The sequence below is a fragment of the Tachypleus tridentatus genome, chromosome 1 (assembly GCF_004210375.1).
Source record: "Tachypleus tridentatus isolate NWPU-2018 chromosome 1, ASM421037v1, whole genome shotgun sequence".
NCBI lineage: Eukaryota > Metazoa > Arthropoda > Merostomata > Xiphosura > Limulidae > Tachypleus > Tachypleus tridentatus.
The window spans coordinates 50,691,083-50,713,335 of NC_134825.1; the positions used below are offsets into that span (position 1 = coordinate 50,691,083).

A 22,253-nucleotide genomic window follows, 5' to 3' on the forward strand; every position below is an offset into this window, starting at 1 on the left:
ATAGAACTTTTGCTTTGAATCAAATATTTCAAAGTTTTTCATAACACCCTTTTCCTATCATCAATAGTCTAGTTTTGTACTTTTTAGCAAATTTCAGTCTCTTGACAATATTTTGAGAGCAAAGTAAACTGCTACATAACCAAATACTTCAGTCTCACTGAGTCTTCTTGAGACTGTACATCTAAAGACCCTTTCTGTCATTTGATATATGGTAATTGATTTCATCCTGAAGAGCAGTGGCAGTCCTTCTTCTGTCCCAAACATTGCATAAACAAAGATATTTAACATCAGTGTCACTGAGTTTAGGTGTTCTGCCTTTTCCCTTCCTGTTTTCAAATGTATCTGTCCCAGTGTCATGACCTAAAATGTACTTTACAGTACAAAGTTAACTCTTTGTTAACCTGAAGATGAACTAAGGTTGAAACATTCTGTACTTTATTTTAATTAAAGTTTTAATATCCATATAAGCTGTCTTTGGAATACATTTTTACTTCAAGTGGGTTTCTCATCATTATGATATGATGCTAACCCAGTCGTACAAGTTTCTGTGTTGCCTGTTTAATCAAGCTAGTTTGAGACTTAAGAACAGACCTTGCTGTATGTCACCTTCACCAGCGTAAAGATATTTGCATGTTTAAGAACTTAAAACATGCAACATTGAAAATTTAATCTGAATGTATCTGAAAAAGGTTCATTCAATACTAATTATATAGGAATAAAATTCATGAGCATTTCAGTCATTATATTGTGTCTGTAATCCTGCTACTATTACCTATGTTGGGAGTGGAAATTTCTTAGGTTCAATGAAAAGAATGTTGTTTTGTCTTATGTTGCAGGAAGACTATCTTTACCCTACTGGAGTACAAAATCTCACTGAAAGTATGCTATTATTGTACCTTCAAATGGGTTGACTACACTATAACCCTTCAACAGCTCATACCATAGTTTTATTTTACTTTCCATCAGGTGCTAGTGTTGTAGATTTGTCAGCTTGAAGACTGAAAAGAACACCTAAACTACCAACTACAGGTTGTATTTTTAAAGCTGTCATCTTAGATGAGAAGGCTAGAGGTCTTGTATCAGCTGCATTTTTGTTTCAGTAATTCAACACATGAAAACAAAAACAAGAAAGCTGATAAAATAATCAAAACTACATACATAACAAGAAAATTCTTATAATTGTCAGATCTTTACATCAGAATTTAAATTTTAGAGATGAAATAAATGAATTCCAGTTTAAACTAAATATTTTATTCACATATGTATATTTATATATGTACATGTTTACTTTGAACAGCTATATAATTATGCTTGATAAGAGCTAAAACTTTCTAGAAATTCAGTTCCTGGTGCAACATATTCTAAAATTATAGAGTTTCCAGAACACAGAACATCATTCTCAAGAAGAGAACTTAAAGTGTCTGCCATGGAAAAACATCTTCCATCACTGGTAGAAAACAGCTTCAACCACTATAAAGACAACAAATGGAGGATGATATCTTTAGAAATACAAATACATGTGGTATTCACTAAGTGTTCATGTATATAATTTCAGATGCAATTTTTTACAAAGAAACTTATTCTTGCTACAGTTTCTAAGATGTTTCAATTTCATTAAACTCTTAAGTTATTGCAAAAGAAAATTTTTGGCAAATTATGTCTTATTTTATACAATTAAAAACAATTTTGTTTAATCCCTGATGTTCTATAACTCAAAATGATAACCCTATGCAGATAATAAAGGTATGTGATCATGAAACCTTAACATACCTCCATGTTAGCAATGTTGTTTTTATTAGGTAATTTTTCCTGACATGCTACTGTATCAACCAGCTTACCAACTGTCCATAACTACAAGAAAAAGATTAAGACACAGTACAAGCTTAAAGTTTACAGAATTATTAGTTTGAATTGAGTGAAATACAAGTTAAAATAAAACATAGCAACTCCACTATTACAAATTTTTAACAGACATTTGCCAAGGAATATTAATAATTTTAATTTAACTTGGTTCTTCAGGAAACTTTATGAAACTGCAAATATGAAAGTATATCAATACAGAGTAAAGACAAATGCAATCACATACTTAAATTAATACTAATACAAAGGTTCTACATAATTATTTGTTTTATTCATTTCATTTATTTCCTAAGTTGTTGTGCAAGGAAATTTTAATTCTAGGAGAATAAAAACAAATTTCATTAAAATATATATATTCAGTACTTTCTTAAATAAACAAGATCTTACTTAATTCAAAGATTTCATCAAGCATTCATAATTCAGAAATATTAGTTTAAGTCATTACTAACTGGAGTACCTGTAACATAGATGGAAGTTAGGTAAATTCATGATTAATAAAAGGTTATCTTAGGAGATGAAAAGTTGCATCTCTTATATGAAATTTTATAAATTGCAAAACACAAAATGTAAAACCACAACTTTGGATGTATCTCTTTATAGACCCAACACACATTATCACCAAATATGGTAAAAATCCATCTTCATGGGATGAAATAGTGGTTAAAAGGAAATGGAAAAGCATCCCCCACCACAAAACTAAATACAAAACTGAAAATGTGTATGTACCCCCACATGGACATACCCTACAATTAATGTCATTTCCTTCTATAAAATATGCAACTGTATAACTGTAAAAACATTTAACCAATCTGTATATAAAAGCCAAAAGTATCACAAGTACACTAATAAACTATATATACACAGCTGATCATGCAATAACATTTATTTCATCCAACTTAATCAGTCTTTTTAAATCACAAATGAAACATTTCAAAAATTCTTTCCATACATTAAATAATACACATTTTATCACACATAAAACTTTCAGCAGTTATTTTATTTCATTGATGTTATTTGATAATACTTATCCTTGTTTAGTTCCCAAATATTACAAATAAAAAATAATATATCTATTCACACTTTCTTTAAAACGAAATGGATTTCATAGGCATTTAAATACTTACTTTTGAAAAATAAAATGCTTTTTCCTTGTTTGTGTGTCTTTTTGGAAGGAAAACTTGAAAGTAGATTCTTTCAGTCTGTGGTAAACTATTGTCCCCAACAGCTTTCATCTTCAGTTTCATGAGTTGAACTTTAGCTGCTGTACTAGCAGATTTTCTGCCCTGCAAAGCTTTTTTCTGTGGTTGAGCATGTTTGGATTCTTTTATAATAAAAACAAATATTTTCGTATTTTATGAAATTATATACATATCAAAGAAAACAATTCGGTAATGCTAATCTTACAGCAGATCACAGAGTTAATTACTTTCTACAGTACAGTCTGAAAATCTAATTGTGATGAATGAAGACAAGTTAACTAATGATCATATTTTATAAGTAACACAAACCAGCTATAGAACTTAAAAGTAATTATAACCAAACTACAAATAATCATCAATGAAGAATCCTCAACATTATCAGTATTTTAAACCCAAATTTCATGAAACAGTTTCAGGTAAGGAAATCAAATTTGGACCTAAATAAAAACAATAAATTAAAAAATAAAAGGCGATCTTGATAGAAGTAAGTACATTTTACTAAATTCTGTGTGGTTAAATATTGAAAATTTTGACATACCACATCAGTTTAAATTAAAGATAAAAAATAGTTATTATTTAATATACAAGCTGATCACATTTTACACAGATATCTACATACACAATACCAACTGCATACTAGTACACTCAGACCTCACTGGCTGTTGTGTAAATGTTCAAAGTTAAAAACACCTTTTTTTTGGATATTTTAGTAAGTGAAAATAAGAATAAATTGGAAACAACTATTTATCAAAAACCTTCCTCTGTAATCATTCTGCCACATTAAATATATTGTCATACCAAATCTCAGAAAACTACTGTTTAGGATAGGGCACTAAAATTATGTTGTAAAGAGGAAGATATTGATCATGAACTGTTGTTAATTAAGTAGACAGCAGTGAAAAGGGTTTTAATCCTAATATTGTTTACAAAGCCGTCAAACAAACTATAAAAATAAGGATGAAAATATTAAATTAAAACCACTTGCTGAAAAATCTACGAAACAACATATGGTATTGTAATTTACACGATTTATCTAGTTAAATAACGAAGCAATTTAGTAAATAAATAAATATTTTCCCAATATATAAACATATAAACAAAGTTATCCATGTTCTTAATATAACTAAAGATAAAAGTGATTTAATGAAAATAAATTTAGTATATGTAAATTATCATGTAAATGTGAAAAAGTTTATATAACACAAACTATAAGAAATTTAGAATAAAAAATGAATGAACACAAATGAATGTTTAAACAATAATATTATTTCACCATTAGCAGAAAATATTAATGAATGTAAACATACAATTCAATGGAAAAAACTATTATGTTTGACACAACATGAAAATGTTATTAGCATGAATATATGCGAACCTACTGAATTAATCAAATATAAAAAAAAAATTAAATTTGATGTATTCAGTAAGTATGATGGACCTGATGGAAATGTTATCATCTGATGGCATGTAATTCCTTAATATGTAATTTTTATTATGGTAATTTTCTGTAAGGGTATAGTAAGTGTGATTCTTGCAAACATCACGCTCCTGAAAATCATGCAGTAAACACAATGAAATATGTTAAGTGTATGAAACCATATCCAGTCTCGCTGGGGTTTTTCTTTCATCCTGTACAATCAGTTATTTAGTGAATTATTGTATTTTTGAGAATGGGAACAGTCTCACTTTCAGAACTATGTATAAAAAGTCAATGTTTCTTAAAAACTGAGATTTTAACTTTAGCACACACACTTATTTCTAGTACATTTTTAGTTAGCATTTTCCTAAATTGAAAATGTATTTCCAATAAAACTTACCTCCACTGACACTGATAGCTATTGTTTCACCTTCAGATTTTCAACTTTGCTCATCTAAACATTGATCTCACTTGCTCCAGACTTTTATACCTCACTTAAATGCTCATGGTGATATCTATCTCATGATATTCTTCAACCACATCGATATGCCCTCTATCCCGATACTTTATGTAAGCACCTCACTCAGATAATGTAATAACTTTTTGAGACTTACACCATCCTAGTTTCTAACATAAGATCTTTGTAGGGAGGAAAATGTTAATGCAGGTAAGTATTACTGGAAATACATTTTCAATTTAGTAAAATCTTAACTTCCAAGTCACACTTACTTACATATATGCTGACACTGTCAGCTAAAATCTCACACTCAGAAGATGGAGAGGATCAGTTAGACCATTATCTTTACAGAAAGCATCCACACAGATCATAGGTGTACTAAGATAAAATTGGTACCCGAGTGGTGAAACCACACTACATCCAGAACAGGTATGCTTGTTAATTGCAACACAGATCCAGAAGAAATGGTGGAATAGCACAAGTGGTCATCACTATAGGCTAGCCCCAACCAGACAGCCAAGGTGCCACTAGTCTGGGTTGGAATTAATGGTTCATAGTATGAATATCCCCCCCCCCTTCATGTTTGTGGCTAGAACAATTGGATTGCATTAGATGAAAAGATTTAATAAATCCCAACTTGTAGTCATAGAGTGATGCATTCTAATCACAATGAGAAGATAAACAACATCGAAGTATACAAAACTTCTCCACTTGCAGAAGCTCAAATGGCAACACCCCAGACTTGAAATGTTGGAATCACATGCTGTACTCAACGAAAGAACAGAATTCATCCAATTTGTAATTATGAACATGCATCCTCATTTCCAAACCAAGTGACCAAAGAGAATTTCACTTGCCACCAACGACCCAGGATGAGACCACCCTACATTCCTAATTATGAAAAGATAGTGGACCTCCATCCATAAACAATAAAGTAAACAGAAATTGCTCAAAAAAAAAAGACCAGGTATACCTCCACTAAACAATGGAGAGCCAAACCTGAACCAATATTATGAGTAGGTTCCTGCTCAAACTGATGCAGCTCTTACCTACGACTATCCAGGGAGCTGGATAAAAGGATGTCCAACTTTGCTCTATTCTCTAAAAGTGGAATAATTCAATCTTAAAAAACTTGGAGGAAAACTTTTGTATACCATCCCAATAACTAGAAACTGGGTGTGGTAAGAACTCCCTAGCTCAGGGGAAGGGGGTAATGCATACTGGGGAGTCCTGAGAAACAGGAATAGTACTCTGAAAACAGGGTAACAGGTAAATAATAGTGGGTTCTAGTGCAGAAATGTAATGAGAAAGGCATACCTTCCTGGGCAACACTCACCACAGAGTGGGATTTAGTGAAAAATAGATAACAGATCCTAGAAAAGAAAGCCAGAGGAAAGGAAGAGAAAAAAGGAAAAAAAAACACTCACTCCTCATTATAATCTATCTGATGTAGTCAACACAGCTATGAGAGGTAGGTAAAACCCTCAAAAGAAGAAACTGTTAGATTATATAAATAAGGGGAGAGAAAACCATTGGGAGAAGTCTATGTACCAGCCTACATGATGACTACTAATGGGCAATTCAAATTGGCAGCTAAGGAAATTGACATACAACAAATCTGATGAGATGTGACTCACAGAAATTTTCTAGTCTGTAAAGATAGGCCAGAATAAGTAATATGGGTCAGTTTGCAAAGCCACCTTGTCAAAGTAATAGGGGATAAATCATCAGAAACATAAGATTCCCAACAAATAAAAAGTCAATTCATAGCCCCATAAAAGTAGTTAGCATGAAGCATATAACACCTGAGGGCTCTGATAGGGCATAACAGAAGTTAGGATCTGAGTAGTTGTAAGGGTGAAAAATAATCTGTAGATGAATTGCTGAGAAGGATTTATTCTTTTCCCTAGCTGCAAAATTCTTATGAAGGAAGAATCTATCTGAAGAGAGCAGGACACAGGAAGAATTGTAGAGAGTCTTGTGCACATGCAGTGCAAATGAGTCAGACCTATGGCATACACATGCCAGCAACAATAAAAATTACATGAAAAGAAAGAGGTTATAGACAAAACATGATGCTAAAGGCTGAAAGAGATAAGACAAAGCTTGGAATACCACCTTAATATTCTAGTTAGGCAAAAGAAGAGGCCTTTTTGGATGAAGAACACAAAGATTTAAGGAGTTAAGGAGGCCAGATAAAACAGGGGAACTCAAAACTTTATGTTTTGAATACCGAAAATTAGTCAACAAAGCTGCTTTATATGAGAATTGCAGATGAAGCAAGATCTTTTTCAAAAGCCTGGTCAAAAAACAGAATATGGTGGAAAATAGTTGGATGAAGTGGGTTTAATTTCTTGTTGAGACATCACTGACAAAAATTGTGCAATTTGCATTGATAAATAGTGGGTCTACTCAGAGCTTGAGCCAAACAGAAAGCAACTTTCGAATTTAAACCCCAATGTCATGCAAAGGACTGCACAATATACAAGCATGAAGTCTGAATTTCTGAATGGCCAAGTGTAGACTGTGGGATCAAGGTTGCAGTAACAGAGATGACAAAGAGGAGGAGGTAGGCCCTCTTGAAGATACTAAGGAGGAGGAAACCATGGTTGCACTAGAAAATACAGAGCAATCAACAGCTCCTACCATATTCAGAACTCTGGACAAACAAATTGGGAGGAAGACAAATAGGTGCAAATCTGTTCAGTCCTGACTGAATGAATCTATTGCTAAAGTCCAAGGATGAGGTACTGGGAAACAAAAAGCTTATATATGAAAGTTCCAAAGAGTGGCAAATGTGTCAATCACTGGGACCCAAACTACAAGCAAATCCTCCAGAATGCCTCATGATGTAGCATCTATTTGGTCAGGAGAATGTGGTTGGGCTGAGACAGATGATCTACCATTAAATTCATCATCCACAGAACATGGCAATCTTGAAGGTTGATAAGAAGGGAGGGAGCAAAATAGAGAACATTCAAAGCCTGAAAACAAAGGGCCTGAGAATGTATGCACTTTTGATGATAAATATGAGACACTATTGTCAAATTGTCAGAATTAATCATGACTATTTTCCCTTTCAATAGACACACACCATGAACCATTGCATTGCTCATTGAACAGCATAGAATTCTAAAATGTTGAGGTAGAGGGAATCTTCATCACCAATCCAAAAACTCTGGAATTTCTGACCACTGATATATGCCTCTACCCCTAAGGTGAGGCATCTGTGAAAAGATGAATCTCGGAATAAGGGTGTGAGAAAGGAACACCAACGGTTGTGTGGATATAATTCAACCATCAATTGAGATGTAAATATTATTCCTGAGTATGGAATAGATTGGATGATCTACTGGATTGGAGATCATGTCCTATTGTTTGTGCAGTGACCACTGATGGGACTGCATCTGTATCCATCCCAAAGGAACAAGATTCCAGGGATGCCCATATCTCCCAAAAAAGAGAGAGAGCCATTTGCACAGTAGGAGAAGGAGATGTGAGTTAGAGTTTGACTGTTCCATAGTCTGGAGCCAGATGGGAGTTGGCTGAGCTCAAATCAAGTTTGTGTCAAAAAAGACCCATAGATGGACAATGTATTAAGCAGGCAATAGACTGGATTTCTCTTTTGATAAGAAGCTCAGCCTAGATGGCCTATGAAAGGGGAATCTGGGTGTACTGTTCTGCCATCTGATGAGATGGTGCAAGAAGAAACTAGTCATCCATATAATGAAGGACCCAAGGATCTGTAGTGAACGAGGTCCAGACTTCCAGAAAATGATGTTACCATTGAAAATCTGATGGTTGATGAACAGCTGTTAGTGTTACAGAGGTGTGTTTTGGAACATATATTTTTTTACAAACTAAAACACTTGAATTCTATCAGTCCTTGAACCATTCGAAAAATATGCTTCACATATTCAAATCTCTGTTGCTTACACTTTAAATTAGGATTAAGTTTCTATAATAATAAATAGTTCAATTAGAAAATAATTTCCAAAGGTCTATGAAATGTTTAAGAAAAGTATGAAATCTGTTTCTTAAATCAAACTTCCTGTAAGTAAATTCTGGTAATCAATCTGAATTTTTTATATCAATTAAAAACTAAAAGTTTGAAAGGTGTTACAAATGATTAAATTAAAAGTTGTTTCTGTCCTGAAACTCAATATCCTCTTTATCAACTTTTATACTTCTTTCTAATTATATGTCTTCTAAAAATATGACAAGATACTTCTGAGTGTTCAAATAGACTTAAAAAACAGCACTCTCTTCATTATGAGCTCTATTCTTTAAGATTATAATAATAATTTAACTACATAGAATTAATCAGGTATGTTTAAATAAAATCTGCGTTTGGCATTACATAACTCACAAGATTTTAAGCAAAGATTTTGTTTTTGCTAGTTATGCTTTGTGTGCTGCCTTCCATTGAAAGATTTAAGTGTTAGTTGAATGCTAAACATGCCATTGATGTATATACTGTTATGCACCATCAAAACCTGCATGAAAATTTATAATAATGGCATTACAAGGGTATAGACATTCAAAGCCACAGAATAATTAAAGAAAGAAAATAGAACTTTTAATAAATTGGTAAAACAAAAAGTTGTGCTGTTACAACCATTCTGACTATTACTCAGTTGCATTACAATGCATTTTTAAATAATGCTTGGTTATATAATAAATAACCTTTCTAAAGGTTTAACTAAGACCCTTTTATAAAGAAAATGGCACAATAATTTATTCAGAATATTACTATCTACATAGTTTTAAAACAATGCAGTTAATTATTTTCCTTTTCTTTGCCATCTCCAATTGTCTCAAGATAAACTTCATTTGGACCATAAGTTCTTTTGTACTCTTAATGATTTTGAAATACTTGTTTTGTTTCCCAGCATTACTCAGATTCTCTCCCAAGTCAAAATTCTTAAAAGACTTTCCTCAATTCTCTCAACATAACAACAAAACAAAAGAATGCTACATAAGCTAATCACCATATAACTCACAAACCAGTCATTAGTTTTTGGTGTTACACTATATTCTTATTTTCTATAAACACAGAACTTTCTGTAATTAATTTAATATTTTTGCTAACAAGATGCTATGTAATCCTTTTTGATATTTTATTGCAAAAACAAGGTTAAATTCAAAACAAAATTGAGAACAAAAGTGGCATATCTTACCTAGAATGTTTCGAACTAGTTCAGTTGTCTTTTTCATTGGTTCCTCAGGAGAAACTATCTTTACACACGAGTGATCAACTTGATGACGATGATGCAAACACACAATTTCACCACAAAAGTTACAAGTGACAGATATCAACTCCTTCTGATTACAGGTTTTTACACAACATTTTTGTTTTAAGCTTTCTGTTGTACTTGTTTTCTTTCCCGCAGGTTTGTTCTGAAAAATATTATAAAAACGGCAGGATTGTAGGAGAAAAATATAACTGTTTAATACTTAAACTATTGGTATATATTATATGAAAGCATTAGAGTACCATTTCTTTTTGATCCACTTGTAAAGAAACCTTTAAAATTATAAAATACATTATAAAGAGAAAATTGATAGAACAAAAACCATTTTCCATATGATAGTTTCACAAACAATATATATAGAAAAATATTTATTTGATACATGAATGTGCATTTTCATAGATGGTGCAAAACAATTTGTAATATGTTTTTCCATTAAACTTGAAGGTCCTTTACTTTCTATTTATGTTGAAATATTATGATTGATATATTACTAGGATAGTTTTATTCTAATTTGTATGAAGTAAAATATGCAAGTATTGTTCCATAAATAGAACTCGCACATAATTCAATAGTTTTTTTACTTGTATAGCTTTGCAAGTTTCTTAAAAGCAAAACAAATTTTATATTTCTTCTGAAGAAATAATTTAATAATTTATTATACTGTCCACAGTATTTGTTTAACTGGTTTAGCATTAAATGTACTTATACCTTTGCACTTCAGTATAAAGCTGTTATTTTTTTCAAACTATCAAATTTTGTGTGTGTCAATAAGAATGAATAGATGACTTAATTTAAAATCCATTGAAAATTTCATCATGTTGGTATCCACTGATTTATCAGGTACATATTTCACATTTTCACTAAGCAGTACACAGTATTAAATACAAACACATTTATGAGAAGCCATAGCTGTCAAGCAAAAGTAATTATGTTATGCCCCTAATGAATTAGTTCACATACTAAAAATTTTATCAATAAATATATAATCATTTCCTATACTTGTTGTTCAATTTTGCTAATGTACACATAACTAAAATTCTTAACTAGCTTAAAAAATATACCTGCAAAGCATCACAATGGTGAATTACAGGAGAGTGGTGTTCAAGACTGAAAAACATAATACATAAATGTATTAGTAAATTCAATTAGTTTTAGAGGTGTTTCACCAATACAGTTCCATAGTTCTTACAAGGAATTAAATGCTTGCATATCATCCAAATATTAGCTTTTTTCATTAATGTGACACACGAATAAAACATAAGTAAAACAGCTTCTTAAATCATTTTTACATTACATAAAACAAATAATGGTTGCTCATTATTTAAATAGGTTTTTAAATTTTCTTGCATGAATGTATATTAAAATAACTTATTTAAACAGTTGAGTAATACACATGAATGCATCAAAAGATTATATTTATTAATTTCAAAGAACCTTCAACCAGTAATACTTCAGAGCTCAGCAAAGCTGTCCATAACCTATACCACTGACCTGAAGAAGAAACATGCAAGTGTCCTGAAATGTCATTGAAACACAATATCCAATGTATAATACTAAAAGACTTTCTGCTTGTTCTCTCTTACCAAACATGCCTCTGAAACAAAAATCTTTGAAAGGGACAGTATCACTGAATGTAGGCACAAACTAAACACAAATTAATATAAATTGCACTGTTTGGATACTAAAGCAAGGAATTTGGCTATACTTCTACTTAAAATTAGCCAAATGTCCATGAAACATTTTATTACAATCTAAATCTCAGGCAAACCATGAACACTAACTATAAATTAAAATACAAATTTTTCAGAAAAGTAGTTAGATAACAAATTTTTCTGGACCAACTGAATCAATTCACACCTTAAAACCAGTCTATTCAAGAAAACAATCTCTCATTTCAAACAATTTCAGTTCCAAATCAATAAATCTTAATTCATTTGCATATTGTACTGTTTTGTATTCTTACAACAATCATGTTAAAATTATCAAATACTTTGAGGAATTCAATAGTTCTCCATCTTTGTTATACTATTAAGTGCACACTAGAAGCCAACAGTAATGCACATTTTCCTCTCCTAATTTATCATAGTGTTCATTTTAAATTACAGTAAAACCTGCATAGGGCAGAAACCTATAAAAGCTAGAAATATCAAAATTCTGCAGCATTATCTTAAGATTTCTCTTATGAAAGGTCCTCTCTATATAGCAGAACCTGCATAATGCATACAGAAAACTATCTTTCATCTACCTCATCTATCAAAAAAGTTAGGTGTAGAACCTGAGTAAGGCAGAAAAAAAATATTTTTGATTAAATATTAATTTCCTATTTAATTAATAATTTTTTTAAATATTAATAAATTTTTGTTTAATTAATAATTTGTTTACATATTAATAAAATCTCATACATTTGGTTACAGTAAGTATTGGTTAAATATATCCTGTTCTTTTTTCTGCCGTCATTATTTCTGCAGTTAAATTAGATTCATGACTCATAGATATATATTAGTCTTTTAAGTGGAAAATTCTACTCTTTAAATAATATTCATGAAAAAAATAAAGTCCTACCTTCCATAATTTTAAAATTTAGGGAAATTTACCATAGGTAATAGGTAGAAGTGAAAATCCCTGCCATTTCAAAAATTCAAGGAAGAATCAACTTCCTGTGAAATGGAAAGCAAATAATAAAGCATGGATGACAAGTGCTATATTCAAGGAATTTTTGAACAAATTAAACAAAAGAATGGAACAAAAAATAGGAATATTCTACTTTTCCTAGATAATGCAACTTGTCACCCAAAAAGTTCAACTTTCAAATGTTCATTTAGTCTTTCTACCTCCATGTACAACAGCAGTTCTACAGCCACTCAATAATGAAATTATAGTGTATAAAACTGAAAAACAGAAAATAAATACTTCAGCATATTATTGCAAACACTGACGACCATAACAGAGCATCTGAAAATTGACATGTTAGATGCAATTGCATTTTTAAATCATTCAAATGTGTAAAAAATGAATGTGTAATAAAGTGCTTTTGAAACTGTGGGTTTATTCTTGATAATGGCAGAGATTGTGGAGAAGTTGTTTGTTATGACAATTCTAGTGAAATCCAAACTCTAATTGAATAGGTTGATGCAGATGATTCTGTGAACACAAAGTTTTGTGAACATTGATAAGAATGTTTTAACAGAAACCGACAAAATTTATTTAAAATCTATAATAGAATCACTAGATAGTAACAATGTGAGAGATTCAGAAGATGCACAAAATGGAAAAGATAGCGAGGAAATAGAAATTCCTACTTCTTCGCAAGTGTTAATTTATATTAACACTATCAAATTGTATGCAAGAATGAAGGGGAAAAAATGAACTTCATGAAAAGGCTGTAGAATTGGCATTCACTTTTAATTAAAAAAATGAAACAGTTGAAATTGGACACTTTCTTCAAATAAATTTGATTAAGAATATGTGTACTGATGACTATTTTGAATGTCTATTTTTATTCTTATTCTAATAAATATAGCATAAACAGTATAATAACCTTATTCACAAATGTCTTACTTCCCTTGAGTCAAGCAAGCATAACGTTCTGCCCAAAAATTATATATAATTAAGGAAATGCATATTCACTATGTCTAAGCCAGAAAATTTACTTGGTCCCGTGAGATTCTGCCTTAGGTTTTACTGTATCACTTTTAAGCATCTGTTAAAAGTTACATTATTTAACAGCTTCTTGAAAGTTCATTCTCACTTCACTCACCACAAGATAATGTAAATAGTCTCTCTTTTCTTTGAAATATTCTAACATTTGTGAATAAAAATAATGAGTTTGTTGCCATTAACTATTAGTGAGAGTATTTACATTGAATTAATAATATGAAACAGCAAATGTGTTAATCCCAGAAATAATTATATTGATTACCAGAAATCACGATGGCAGTAGTCACAGCAAAATGGAAGGAAATCTGAAAAAAAAAAAATAAAAAAAAATATATATATAGATACACATGTATATAGAAACACACACACACACTGAAAAACAGACATTTTAACTAAATAGTTTGTGAGTTATAATTCTTGTTTAATGACATCAAACTTTAATTGCTATTAGTTAAATAGGTTTAAAACTAGCTATAAAATTATGTAAATCAAAAGGATCACAACACTCAGCCCAACCTATTTGTAACATTATTCAGTTTGGCTGAGCTCCATTTGTAAAATCCTTCTGCTTTCATTCCTTCAGGTATTTTTTGATCCAGGAAACTAACTTATTCCCTAAGTACTCCTACTATTTTCTAATCATCAAGAATTAGCCATCTGTTACCATCATTCAAAGATCCTACACCAGTCACAACATTTTACTTACTCCTAATGCAAGGTAATGCATGTAGGGTTCATAATTTTCCTTTTTTTTATATGAATAACCTTAGCAGTATTATGATTAAAGAGGATCTTAGTGATTACATTGATCAGTCAGCCTCTTCACCATTTAAGCAGTTTACTTTTGATACTGGTAGAAAAATATGATGTTGAGTTGTATTTACAGAAATATTAAATACAAATCTCAAATAGGTTTTTATTTAATTGTATAAGTTAGTAGTAAGGTCATGTTTGGAGTCATTTGTTCATTCTTGGGCTCCTTACTTTAGGAAGAACACAAGGAAAGGGTTTAGAGTAGGGTTACTAGGTTGATACTTGGCATGAAAAGGTCATACGAAGATAGGTTAGGTTCTGTAAATTGTTTTATGTTGAGAAAAAACTAAAGAAGAATCTAACCAAGGTAGACAAGATTATTAACATAACTTATAAAATCATTTCATCTTTTTTTTAAAAATGTAATGACAAAAATGTTAAGATAAGGTGGCAGAAATATAAATTTGGGCAGTGTAGGAATCATCTTGAACTTTGACAAATGTATTTTTCTAATAGGGTGGTATATTTTTGGAATGGGTCATCTTTTGACACAGAAGTATTAAAATTATGAAAGTTTAATAGAAGGGTTAATAAAGTGAACAGGGCTGGATTTAGTTTGTTGTTTGAGGTGAATTGGATAGCCTCTGTACCAACAGACATCTTTATGTCCTTAAGTGTTCATATTGGCAAACCATAAGAATAACTTACAAATAATAAATTCTTAAAATAAAAATATATATACATATTGAGTAAAAGAAACTTACAGGTTAAAGTTCCACACTAAGATATGAAGGTTTTATTAATCTACAAGCTTCCCATCTCTTTAAAACAATATGCACATATTAAACAGATATGATAAAATATACAAATATTGCAGTAACTGTATTACTTTTCATACATTTATAATTAGGGTATTCACAATAGCCTAAACTAACTCAGTAATAACATAAAGTAATTCTGTGAAATAAAGACAAGTTACACAAGACAACTTGTAAATACTGAACAAGTGACATTCTCACACTGAGCAGTAAATTGAATAAGGTATCAGTAAATTAAAACTGATAACACCTACAAAATCTATAGTAACAAAAAACCTCTAACCCTAAAACTTTCTCAAACCTGCAGTTAATTATTTATATACAACAGTTCAGCTTACACCAAGGTCAGATGTTTACAATTATTAATATAACACTCTTTCAAAAAATGTGTCAGTCAACAATAACCACCTTTGTTTAACATGTGTACAATTATCATAACATTATATCTCAAGCCAACTGAACAATACTGCTTTTGTGTAACATGTGTACAAAAATCATCATGACACTATGCCACAAGCTAATCAACAATAACAACTTTGATGTACATGTTAGTTTTAGCACAAAACTACTTTATAAACTGTGCAGTATCAAATCCCATATTTTGGCATTATAAGCCTGTAAACGTAACTCTGACAAACCTGTTATTACTAGCAGATGTGTCTGTGATGTAATAGGTTTAATATGATAAAATATGTAACGACTAATGACCAAAAGACATCTGTACCAAAAAGAAGAAATAAGGATAACTTAATGCCTCAAAATATTTTAATAATCAAACACTGATATTAAAGGGACTCCTTAGAAGAATGTATGATTTCCTATGATAAATATCCAGATTTTTGTTGTTTTCTTCACAGAGTTATCACACACACACTAGCCATTAAATTGATAAATATAAATTTACTGTTATAAACTGGCTGTTATACACACTTGGGAAAGACTCACAGCAGAGAACAGTTTTCTATCCATTACTAATAATATAAATATTGCTAGATATTAATGTGTGCAACAAGTTACAGCATGTCATGATCCTTATTAGCCTATCAATACCTTTTTATAATAAATAAAAATAAACTAGCCACAAATAGAAACATAAAAATTAAAACCTGTTTCATTTATGTAAAATAAAAGTATTTTATAAAATGTACTTCATATACAGATGCTTCTTTCACAATATCAGAAATACCAAAATTAGTTATTTATTTCAGAAATTACAAAATATGCTTCACTGTTACCAATATAAAAATTGCTTAAAGCATACAAAATGTTTCTAAGTGCCATCAGCTGCAAGAAAAATTGGAGTCAAATTTGTGCACATAGTGAGAATACTGAGAGAATAACAAAATTTTTCATGATCTCAACACAAATGAGATAGTTAGTAATTCAAATTAACTACAGTACAAAAGAACTTCTCATTGGATTTTACCTCTTTCACTCCAAAATATTTTTGACGTGGGAGCTTTGCAAGTCTATTACAAGGGTTATGAAGGGTTCCCCAAAAATATAACAGATAATAAGAGGGTTACAAATTTCATACTTTACAAAAACCACTGGTCTTGTATGTGACTGATTTTGCATGAAAAGCTACAATTACAAAAGTTTTAATGAATGAAAGAACTATAATTCTCCTATGCTGAAAATGTATTTGTAATAAGTACTTCTTTCTAAATTCACACACTCACACTACATCAGTAATTGAACACATCTAATTAACACCAATTTACAAGTGTAAAGTCTACAGAATAAATACTATAATAATTACCTAATGATAACTTGCTCTTAACATTTGGAAATAAACCTATACTTCATATATAAATGAATAATTTCAGATTTACAACTCAACAAAATCACTGACTATGCATATAAGATGCTTTTTTATCCTGAAGAAAAACAAAATCTAAAAGTCACCCTGTATCTGATATGTGAAGTTAAAGAAAATACATCTTCCAGTTTTGCTTTCATAAGTTAAATTCTACCTAGTCTTTCTCCAGACAACTATAGATTAAAATTAATATATACAAAAATATGACTAGGCTTATAATTAATGAAAAAACTTTGCTAAACATGTGATTAGATTTATAATAAACAATAATAATCCAAGACAATTAGCATCAGTATAGCTGAGCAGTTCACTGTGTTCTTCAGTGTTAAACAATAAATATTTCTGAATTCTCATAAACACTGTTGTGTACTATAGTTCCAATTTGCTCATGTGTAAGACACCCCCTACCCTTTTTCCTTACTGCCACATCAGGCCAGTACAGTTTACTTATTGGGAACACTGATATCCAAAATAAACACCAAAGAAAATATGCTTTTCATTGGAAAAATAACCAATTACACAAGTCTCCTTACCCTGGAGAGACTAATGGCAAATCCTACTCTTTTTACTGTTATAAAAATCCCAATGAAGGACACTAGATGGAACTTAATATGATGCATTATTTGAAAGATGGCAAAAATGCACTACCCAAAAGCAATAGTTATGAAAATTTTTCTGAATATTTAAATTAAAGCTTCTTTACCTCAGTGTTTCCATGAAAAGTGTTTTCTTGTTATATAAATTTGATTTAATATATTGCATGTATATGGTTATTGAAATAAGTTTTTCTTGATATGCAATTTCATATTTTGATTTTTTTTAAAGAAACACTAAATAGTTTGGTACACTCAAATGCTCTTTTTTCTAAATATTCTTTGCTAAAATTATGGATGCATGATATATATTGTAAAATACAGTAGTTAATATTTCATTAGTCAAACTAATTGTCTACAAATAACCACTTAAAAAAACTTTCATGTTAATGTTAAAACATAGCTAGTTGCAGCTACAAATATATCTGTTAGTTAACATACATGTCTATACACTGCCCAATAAAAACAGCAAGCTATTTATTTCAATATTTGGTTGTTTAACCAAAAAATAATTTCAAGAATTGTAATGCTTTTGTTAATTTTTTTATATATATATACAGTTTCACTCAATTCTCTTAGGAACAAATACTACAAAGAAATGTAGAATATTTATTTTGGTACAGCTTTAAATAGGATGGCTTAGATATTTAACTGATTTGCAATTACATGTGTATCATATTTAAATAATCATTACTGACATTTGATGAACATTTAACAACAATCAAATCCATTTTCAATGACACTGAAGAAGCAAAATGTATTTTAAATGCAAATTTATTGACATATTTCCATTTGATATATAAATATATTTGAATAAATTAACCATTGACAAAAAGTAATTTCAACACTAACAGATAACTACAGACCAATGCACTGCAAACATTTACCAATGATCGGATTCTTCTTAAAATTGAAATAAGATTGTTAAATGTTAACTTTCAATAATGATTAATTATATGTGGTGTACATATCTAACAGCATATTAGGTAAATACCTGTATATACCATGTAATATAAAACATTACAATAATTGTTATTAATTTTGGAATTCTTTTGCAACATTACCAAGAGTGATGGCTTCCTTTGCAAGAGGTTCTTGCATCTTAATAACACTAAAGTTGAGTGAAGCCTTGTTGCCTTTTTTATTCAATGTGTTCTTATGAATAGCCTCTTCCCCCCTTAGCTGGAAATCCTTTCTACTACCATTGATGTTGATAGTGTTCAGAATATATTATTGTATAATGGATAAAGTACGGAAGAGATGGCATTTTCTTTCAAATTTCTCCAAGGATTTTGTTGTAATAATGATGAAGAAAGCATCTTTAAAGTCAATGAGTCAAGAGATCAGTTTGCCATAGACAAAAGAATGAGTACATGAAATTATTACTAGGGTTTTGTACATGATACATAAAAAGTAAACAAGCATTTTTACATGGGACAAGGCATTGTGACAATTATTCTGTTATAACAACAGTGTTGCTAGATACCTTTCCAATTAGTTCTGTGTCAAAAAAACTACCTCCTTGAAAGATCAATCAAGACAACTATAGCAATAAAACATGGCCAACATTTAAAATATACACAAAGTTTATTTGGGCAACAGTCAAAGTAAAAACACTATATGGTTTGGTAGCTTTACACTACCTCCATCACGAGTAAAAACACGTGTGGGTAATTTTATATAACAAAGATTAACTCATTATAATCTTTACAACAAAGAACTATTTAATTAACAGCACAAAATTTCTAATGGTTGTCTAATATTTAATTCACTTTGAGTGTCAGGTTTACCTTAAAATGTTTCATGAGATTATATCTACTTCTTTCAAAATAGAATCAGCGATACTACTTCTTGAGTTAGATTTCACTTCTGATCTGGATAACCTTCCAACCAAACAAAACCATAAATCCAGAACACTTGCTATGAAATAGATAAATTTTTCATAAGACTGACTGTTTTCACAAAGAAAATCAATGTGAAAGATTACTTGCAATTTTGTACAGATTGTGCCAAGACAGTGAGTGACCTATTAAAATATAAACTAAGAGTGAGGCCTGAATAGCTAATTAAGACCTCCAAATTTGCTCTCAGGCCAGTCTCAACATCCCATCTCTGCACACATAATCTAACAACCATATCACAAACACATGGCTCAATGAATAATTTGAACATCATTCTCTGATAATTCTGTCAAATGTATGCAACAGTTTGTGGCAAAAAACCACCCACGGTATCACTCTAGCACAAGCATTAGGGTTATTTGTATAATAATTAAAACTATTATTAATGTTTTTAATATTTATTGAACTTTTAGATAAACATTTTCCATTCCTAAAAATAATGTTTGAAGAATAACAAGAAACTCGTTGACCCATACTAATTGTCCATTAAACACCCACCTATGCTGAAACCCGATTTTTCAAAATTTTCAAACCTTCTCTTGAATTATCCAATCCTGTTATAACTATTGTTTACATTTCAAGGCCACACATTTCAAAGGAATACCACCCTGTTTGAAAGAAACTAAACTGCATTAGTCCATCTATTCTCTTAATTTCCAACACTTTAACCAATTTCACCCTTCTTCTCTCAAAAGATAATAATTTTAAGGACTTTTTAACCCATCCCCATATAGTGGCCCTATCAACTCAGGAATTATCTAATACTAATAATAATTAATATCACTCCTTTTAACTCTTTCTGACAATTCAGTCTTACATGGGAAAAAGAGTAATCAGATAATTAACTTTGGTTGTAAATTATTTATTTCTTCTACTTCAATTAGAATTTAAGTTTTGAATTCAACTTACACTTCGTAGGTTTCGTACTGATTAATACGCACATAACTTGTCAAAATTGTAAAGTGAGCAATGAACTTTCAGTTGAAATACTTCAGTTAGCAAACACGTTATACTAATACAATAATAGACAAACAAGTGCAATGCATAAGAAAAATGAAAAATATATCGACAAAGCACTGTTTTCTGATAAATTGAGTATGGCTGTCAATACTTAAATATTTAATATTAACTCCATGCTCAATTCATCATAAAATATTTACTCTTTCTATTTCAGTACTACTAGTAGTATTACTACTTATGACTTTGCAAAACTATTTATAATTACAGTGACGGAATATCCCATTGTTCAAGCCTATGTCATACAATAAGAACACTTATAAATATATGAACAATAATACTTTACCTAATTTATTACATGAACTTATATGACAATGCTTCCCTAAATCTGGAAACTCGGCCATCACATTAAGTGTAAATAAACATGCCCTCTATACTTACTGTTACTGAAACGTATATTCTGTTCACGAAAATACTAATTATTTGTAACTATATTTTATGTTAATATTTTGTATTTATTTGTTTATTATTGAGCACAAATAATGAACAGATGAACAATCCATGCTTTACACTAAGGAGCGTTAATTCTTGTTCAATAAGCAGTAATTTTAATGGCATATTAAAGTTATGAATTAACATATCTCTGCAAGCTACATGTGTTATTGAAAACAAATATTTCAACTTATTTATATTTTGTTTTTGTGTGAAAGCGACACATCATTTTTATGAAGGCACAGCATTCGTTTCTGATTGTAAGTAATCTGGTTAAAATGGCAGTTTTCAAGCATTTTTAAAAATGATACATTCTGATAATCCACCATTATGATATACAGTCATGTGAAAAAGTTACGACACCCTATGAAAGCCTGTGTATTTTTGTAACATTTTGGGATATATAGATATTTAATCTCAATTTTAACAATACTGAGAGATCATAGGAATATAACTAAACAATTAAAACTGAAGAAAAGACTTTTCAAGATCTTCTGTAAATGTAATTCTACAAAAATGCATATTCTAACTGAAGAAAAAGTTAGGACACCTTACCCCCTAATAGCTAGTGTTACCTCCTTTGGCTGAAACAAGTGCAGTGAGACGCTTCTTGCAGCCATTTACCAGTCTCTGACATCGGTCTGAAGAAAGTTTTCCCCACTCCTCAATGCAGAATTCTTTCAGCTGTGAGATGTTTGAAGGGTTTCTTGCATGTACAGCCCGTTTCGAGTCACCCCACAGCATCTCAATGGGATTAAGATCTGGGCTTTGACTCGGCCATTCGAGGACTCTCCATTTCTTAGTGTCCTGGTGTCCAAATAATTTAATTTTGGACTAATCTGTCATAAGATCATTATTCCAGAAGTCCTGGTCTTTGTCTACATTCTTTCTGGCAAACTTCAGGCTGGCCTTGATGTTTCTCTTAGAGAGCAAAGGTTTCCTCCGTGCACACCTCCAATGCAAGTTAAACTTGTGCAGTCTCTTTCTGATTGTAGAGGCATGCACTTTCACATCAACAGTAGCCAGAGCTTGCTGTAGGTCCCGTGATGACATTTTAGGGTGTTTGGAGACC

At 30.7% G+C, this 22,253-nt stretch overlaps 1 protein-coding gene across 3 annotated transcripts; it reads right to left on the reverse strand.

Annotated features, from left to right (window-relative positions):
- Positions 1–1,235: 1,235 nt before the first annotated feature.
- On the reverse strand, positions 1,236–21,165 carry LOC143248469 (AN1-type zinc finger protein 1-like). 3 transcript variants are annotated; one of them, XM_076496872.1, is made up of 7 exons: positions 21,036–21,164; positions 14,108–14,150; positions 11,250–11,295; positions 10,114–10,333; positions 2,985–3,181; positions 1,771–1,851; positions 1,236–1,470 (listed from the first exon to the last, which is right to left on the reverse strand). In XM_076496872.1, the coding sequence occupies exons 1-7, from the start codon at positions 21,091–21,093 to the stop codon at positions 1,306–1,308; spliced, it is 810 nt and encodes a 269-aa protein (XP_076352987.1). In that variant the 5' UTR covers positions 21,094–21,164; the 3' UTR covers positions 1,236–1,305. The 3 variants fall into 3 exon arrangements, with proteins under 3 accessions (XP_076352987.1, XP_076352994.1, XP_076352999.1); XM_076496879.1 differs by lacking the exon at positions 21,036–21,164 and adding an exon at positions 20,642–20,907; XM_076496884.1 differs by lacking the exon at positions 1,771–1,851 and having other exon boundaries at positions 21,036–21,165.
- Between the last annotated feature and the right edge of the window lie 1,088 nt (positions 21,166–22,253).

Bases quoted from the DNA above. Each gene is read 5' to 3' on its own strand.
- LOC143248469 (XM_076496872.1), bottom strand. From the start codon at position 21,093: ATGGCCGAGTTTCCAGATTTAGGGAAGCATTGTCATATAAGTTCATGT. The intron at 14,151-21,035 runs GTAAAGTATTAT...TTTTTTTTTCAG, and splicing joins AAGTTCATGTAATAAATTAG to ATTTCCTTCCATTTTGCTGT. The intron at 3,182-10,113 runs GTAAGATATGCC...TTATTATAAAAG, and splicing joins ACTAGTTCGAAACATTCTAG to AATCCAAACATGCTCAACCA.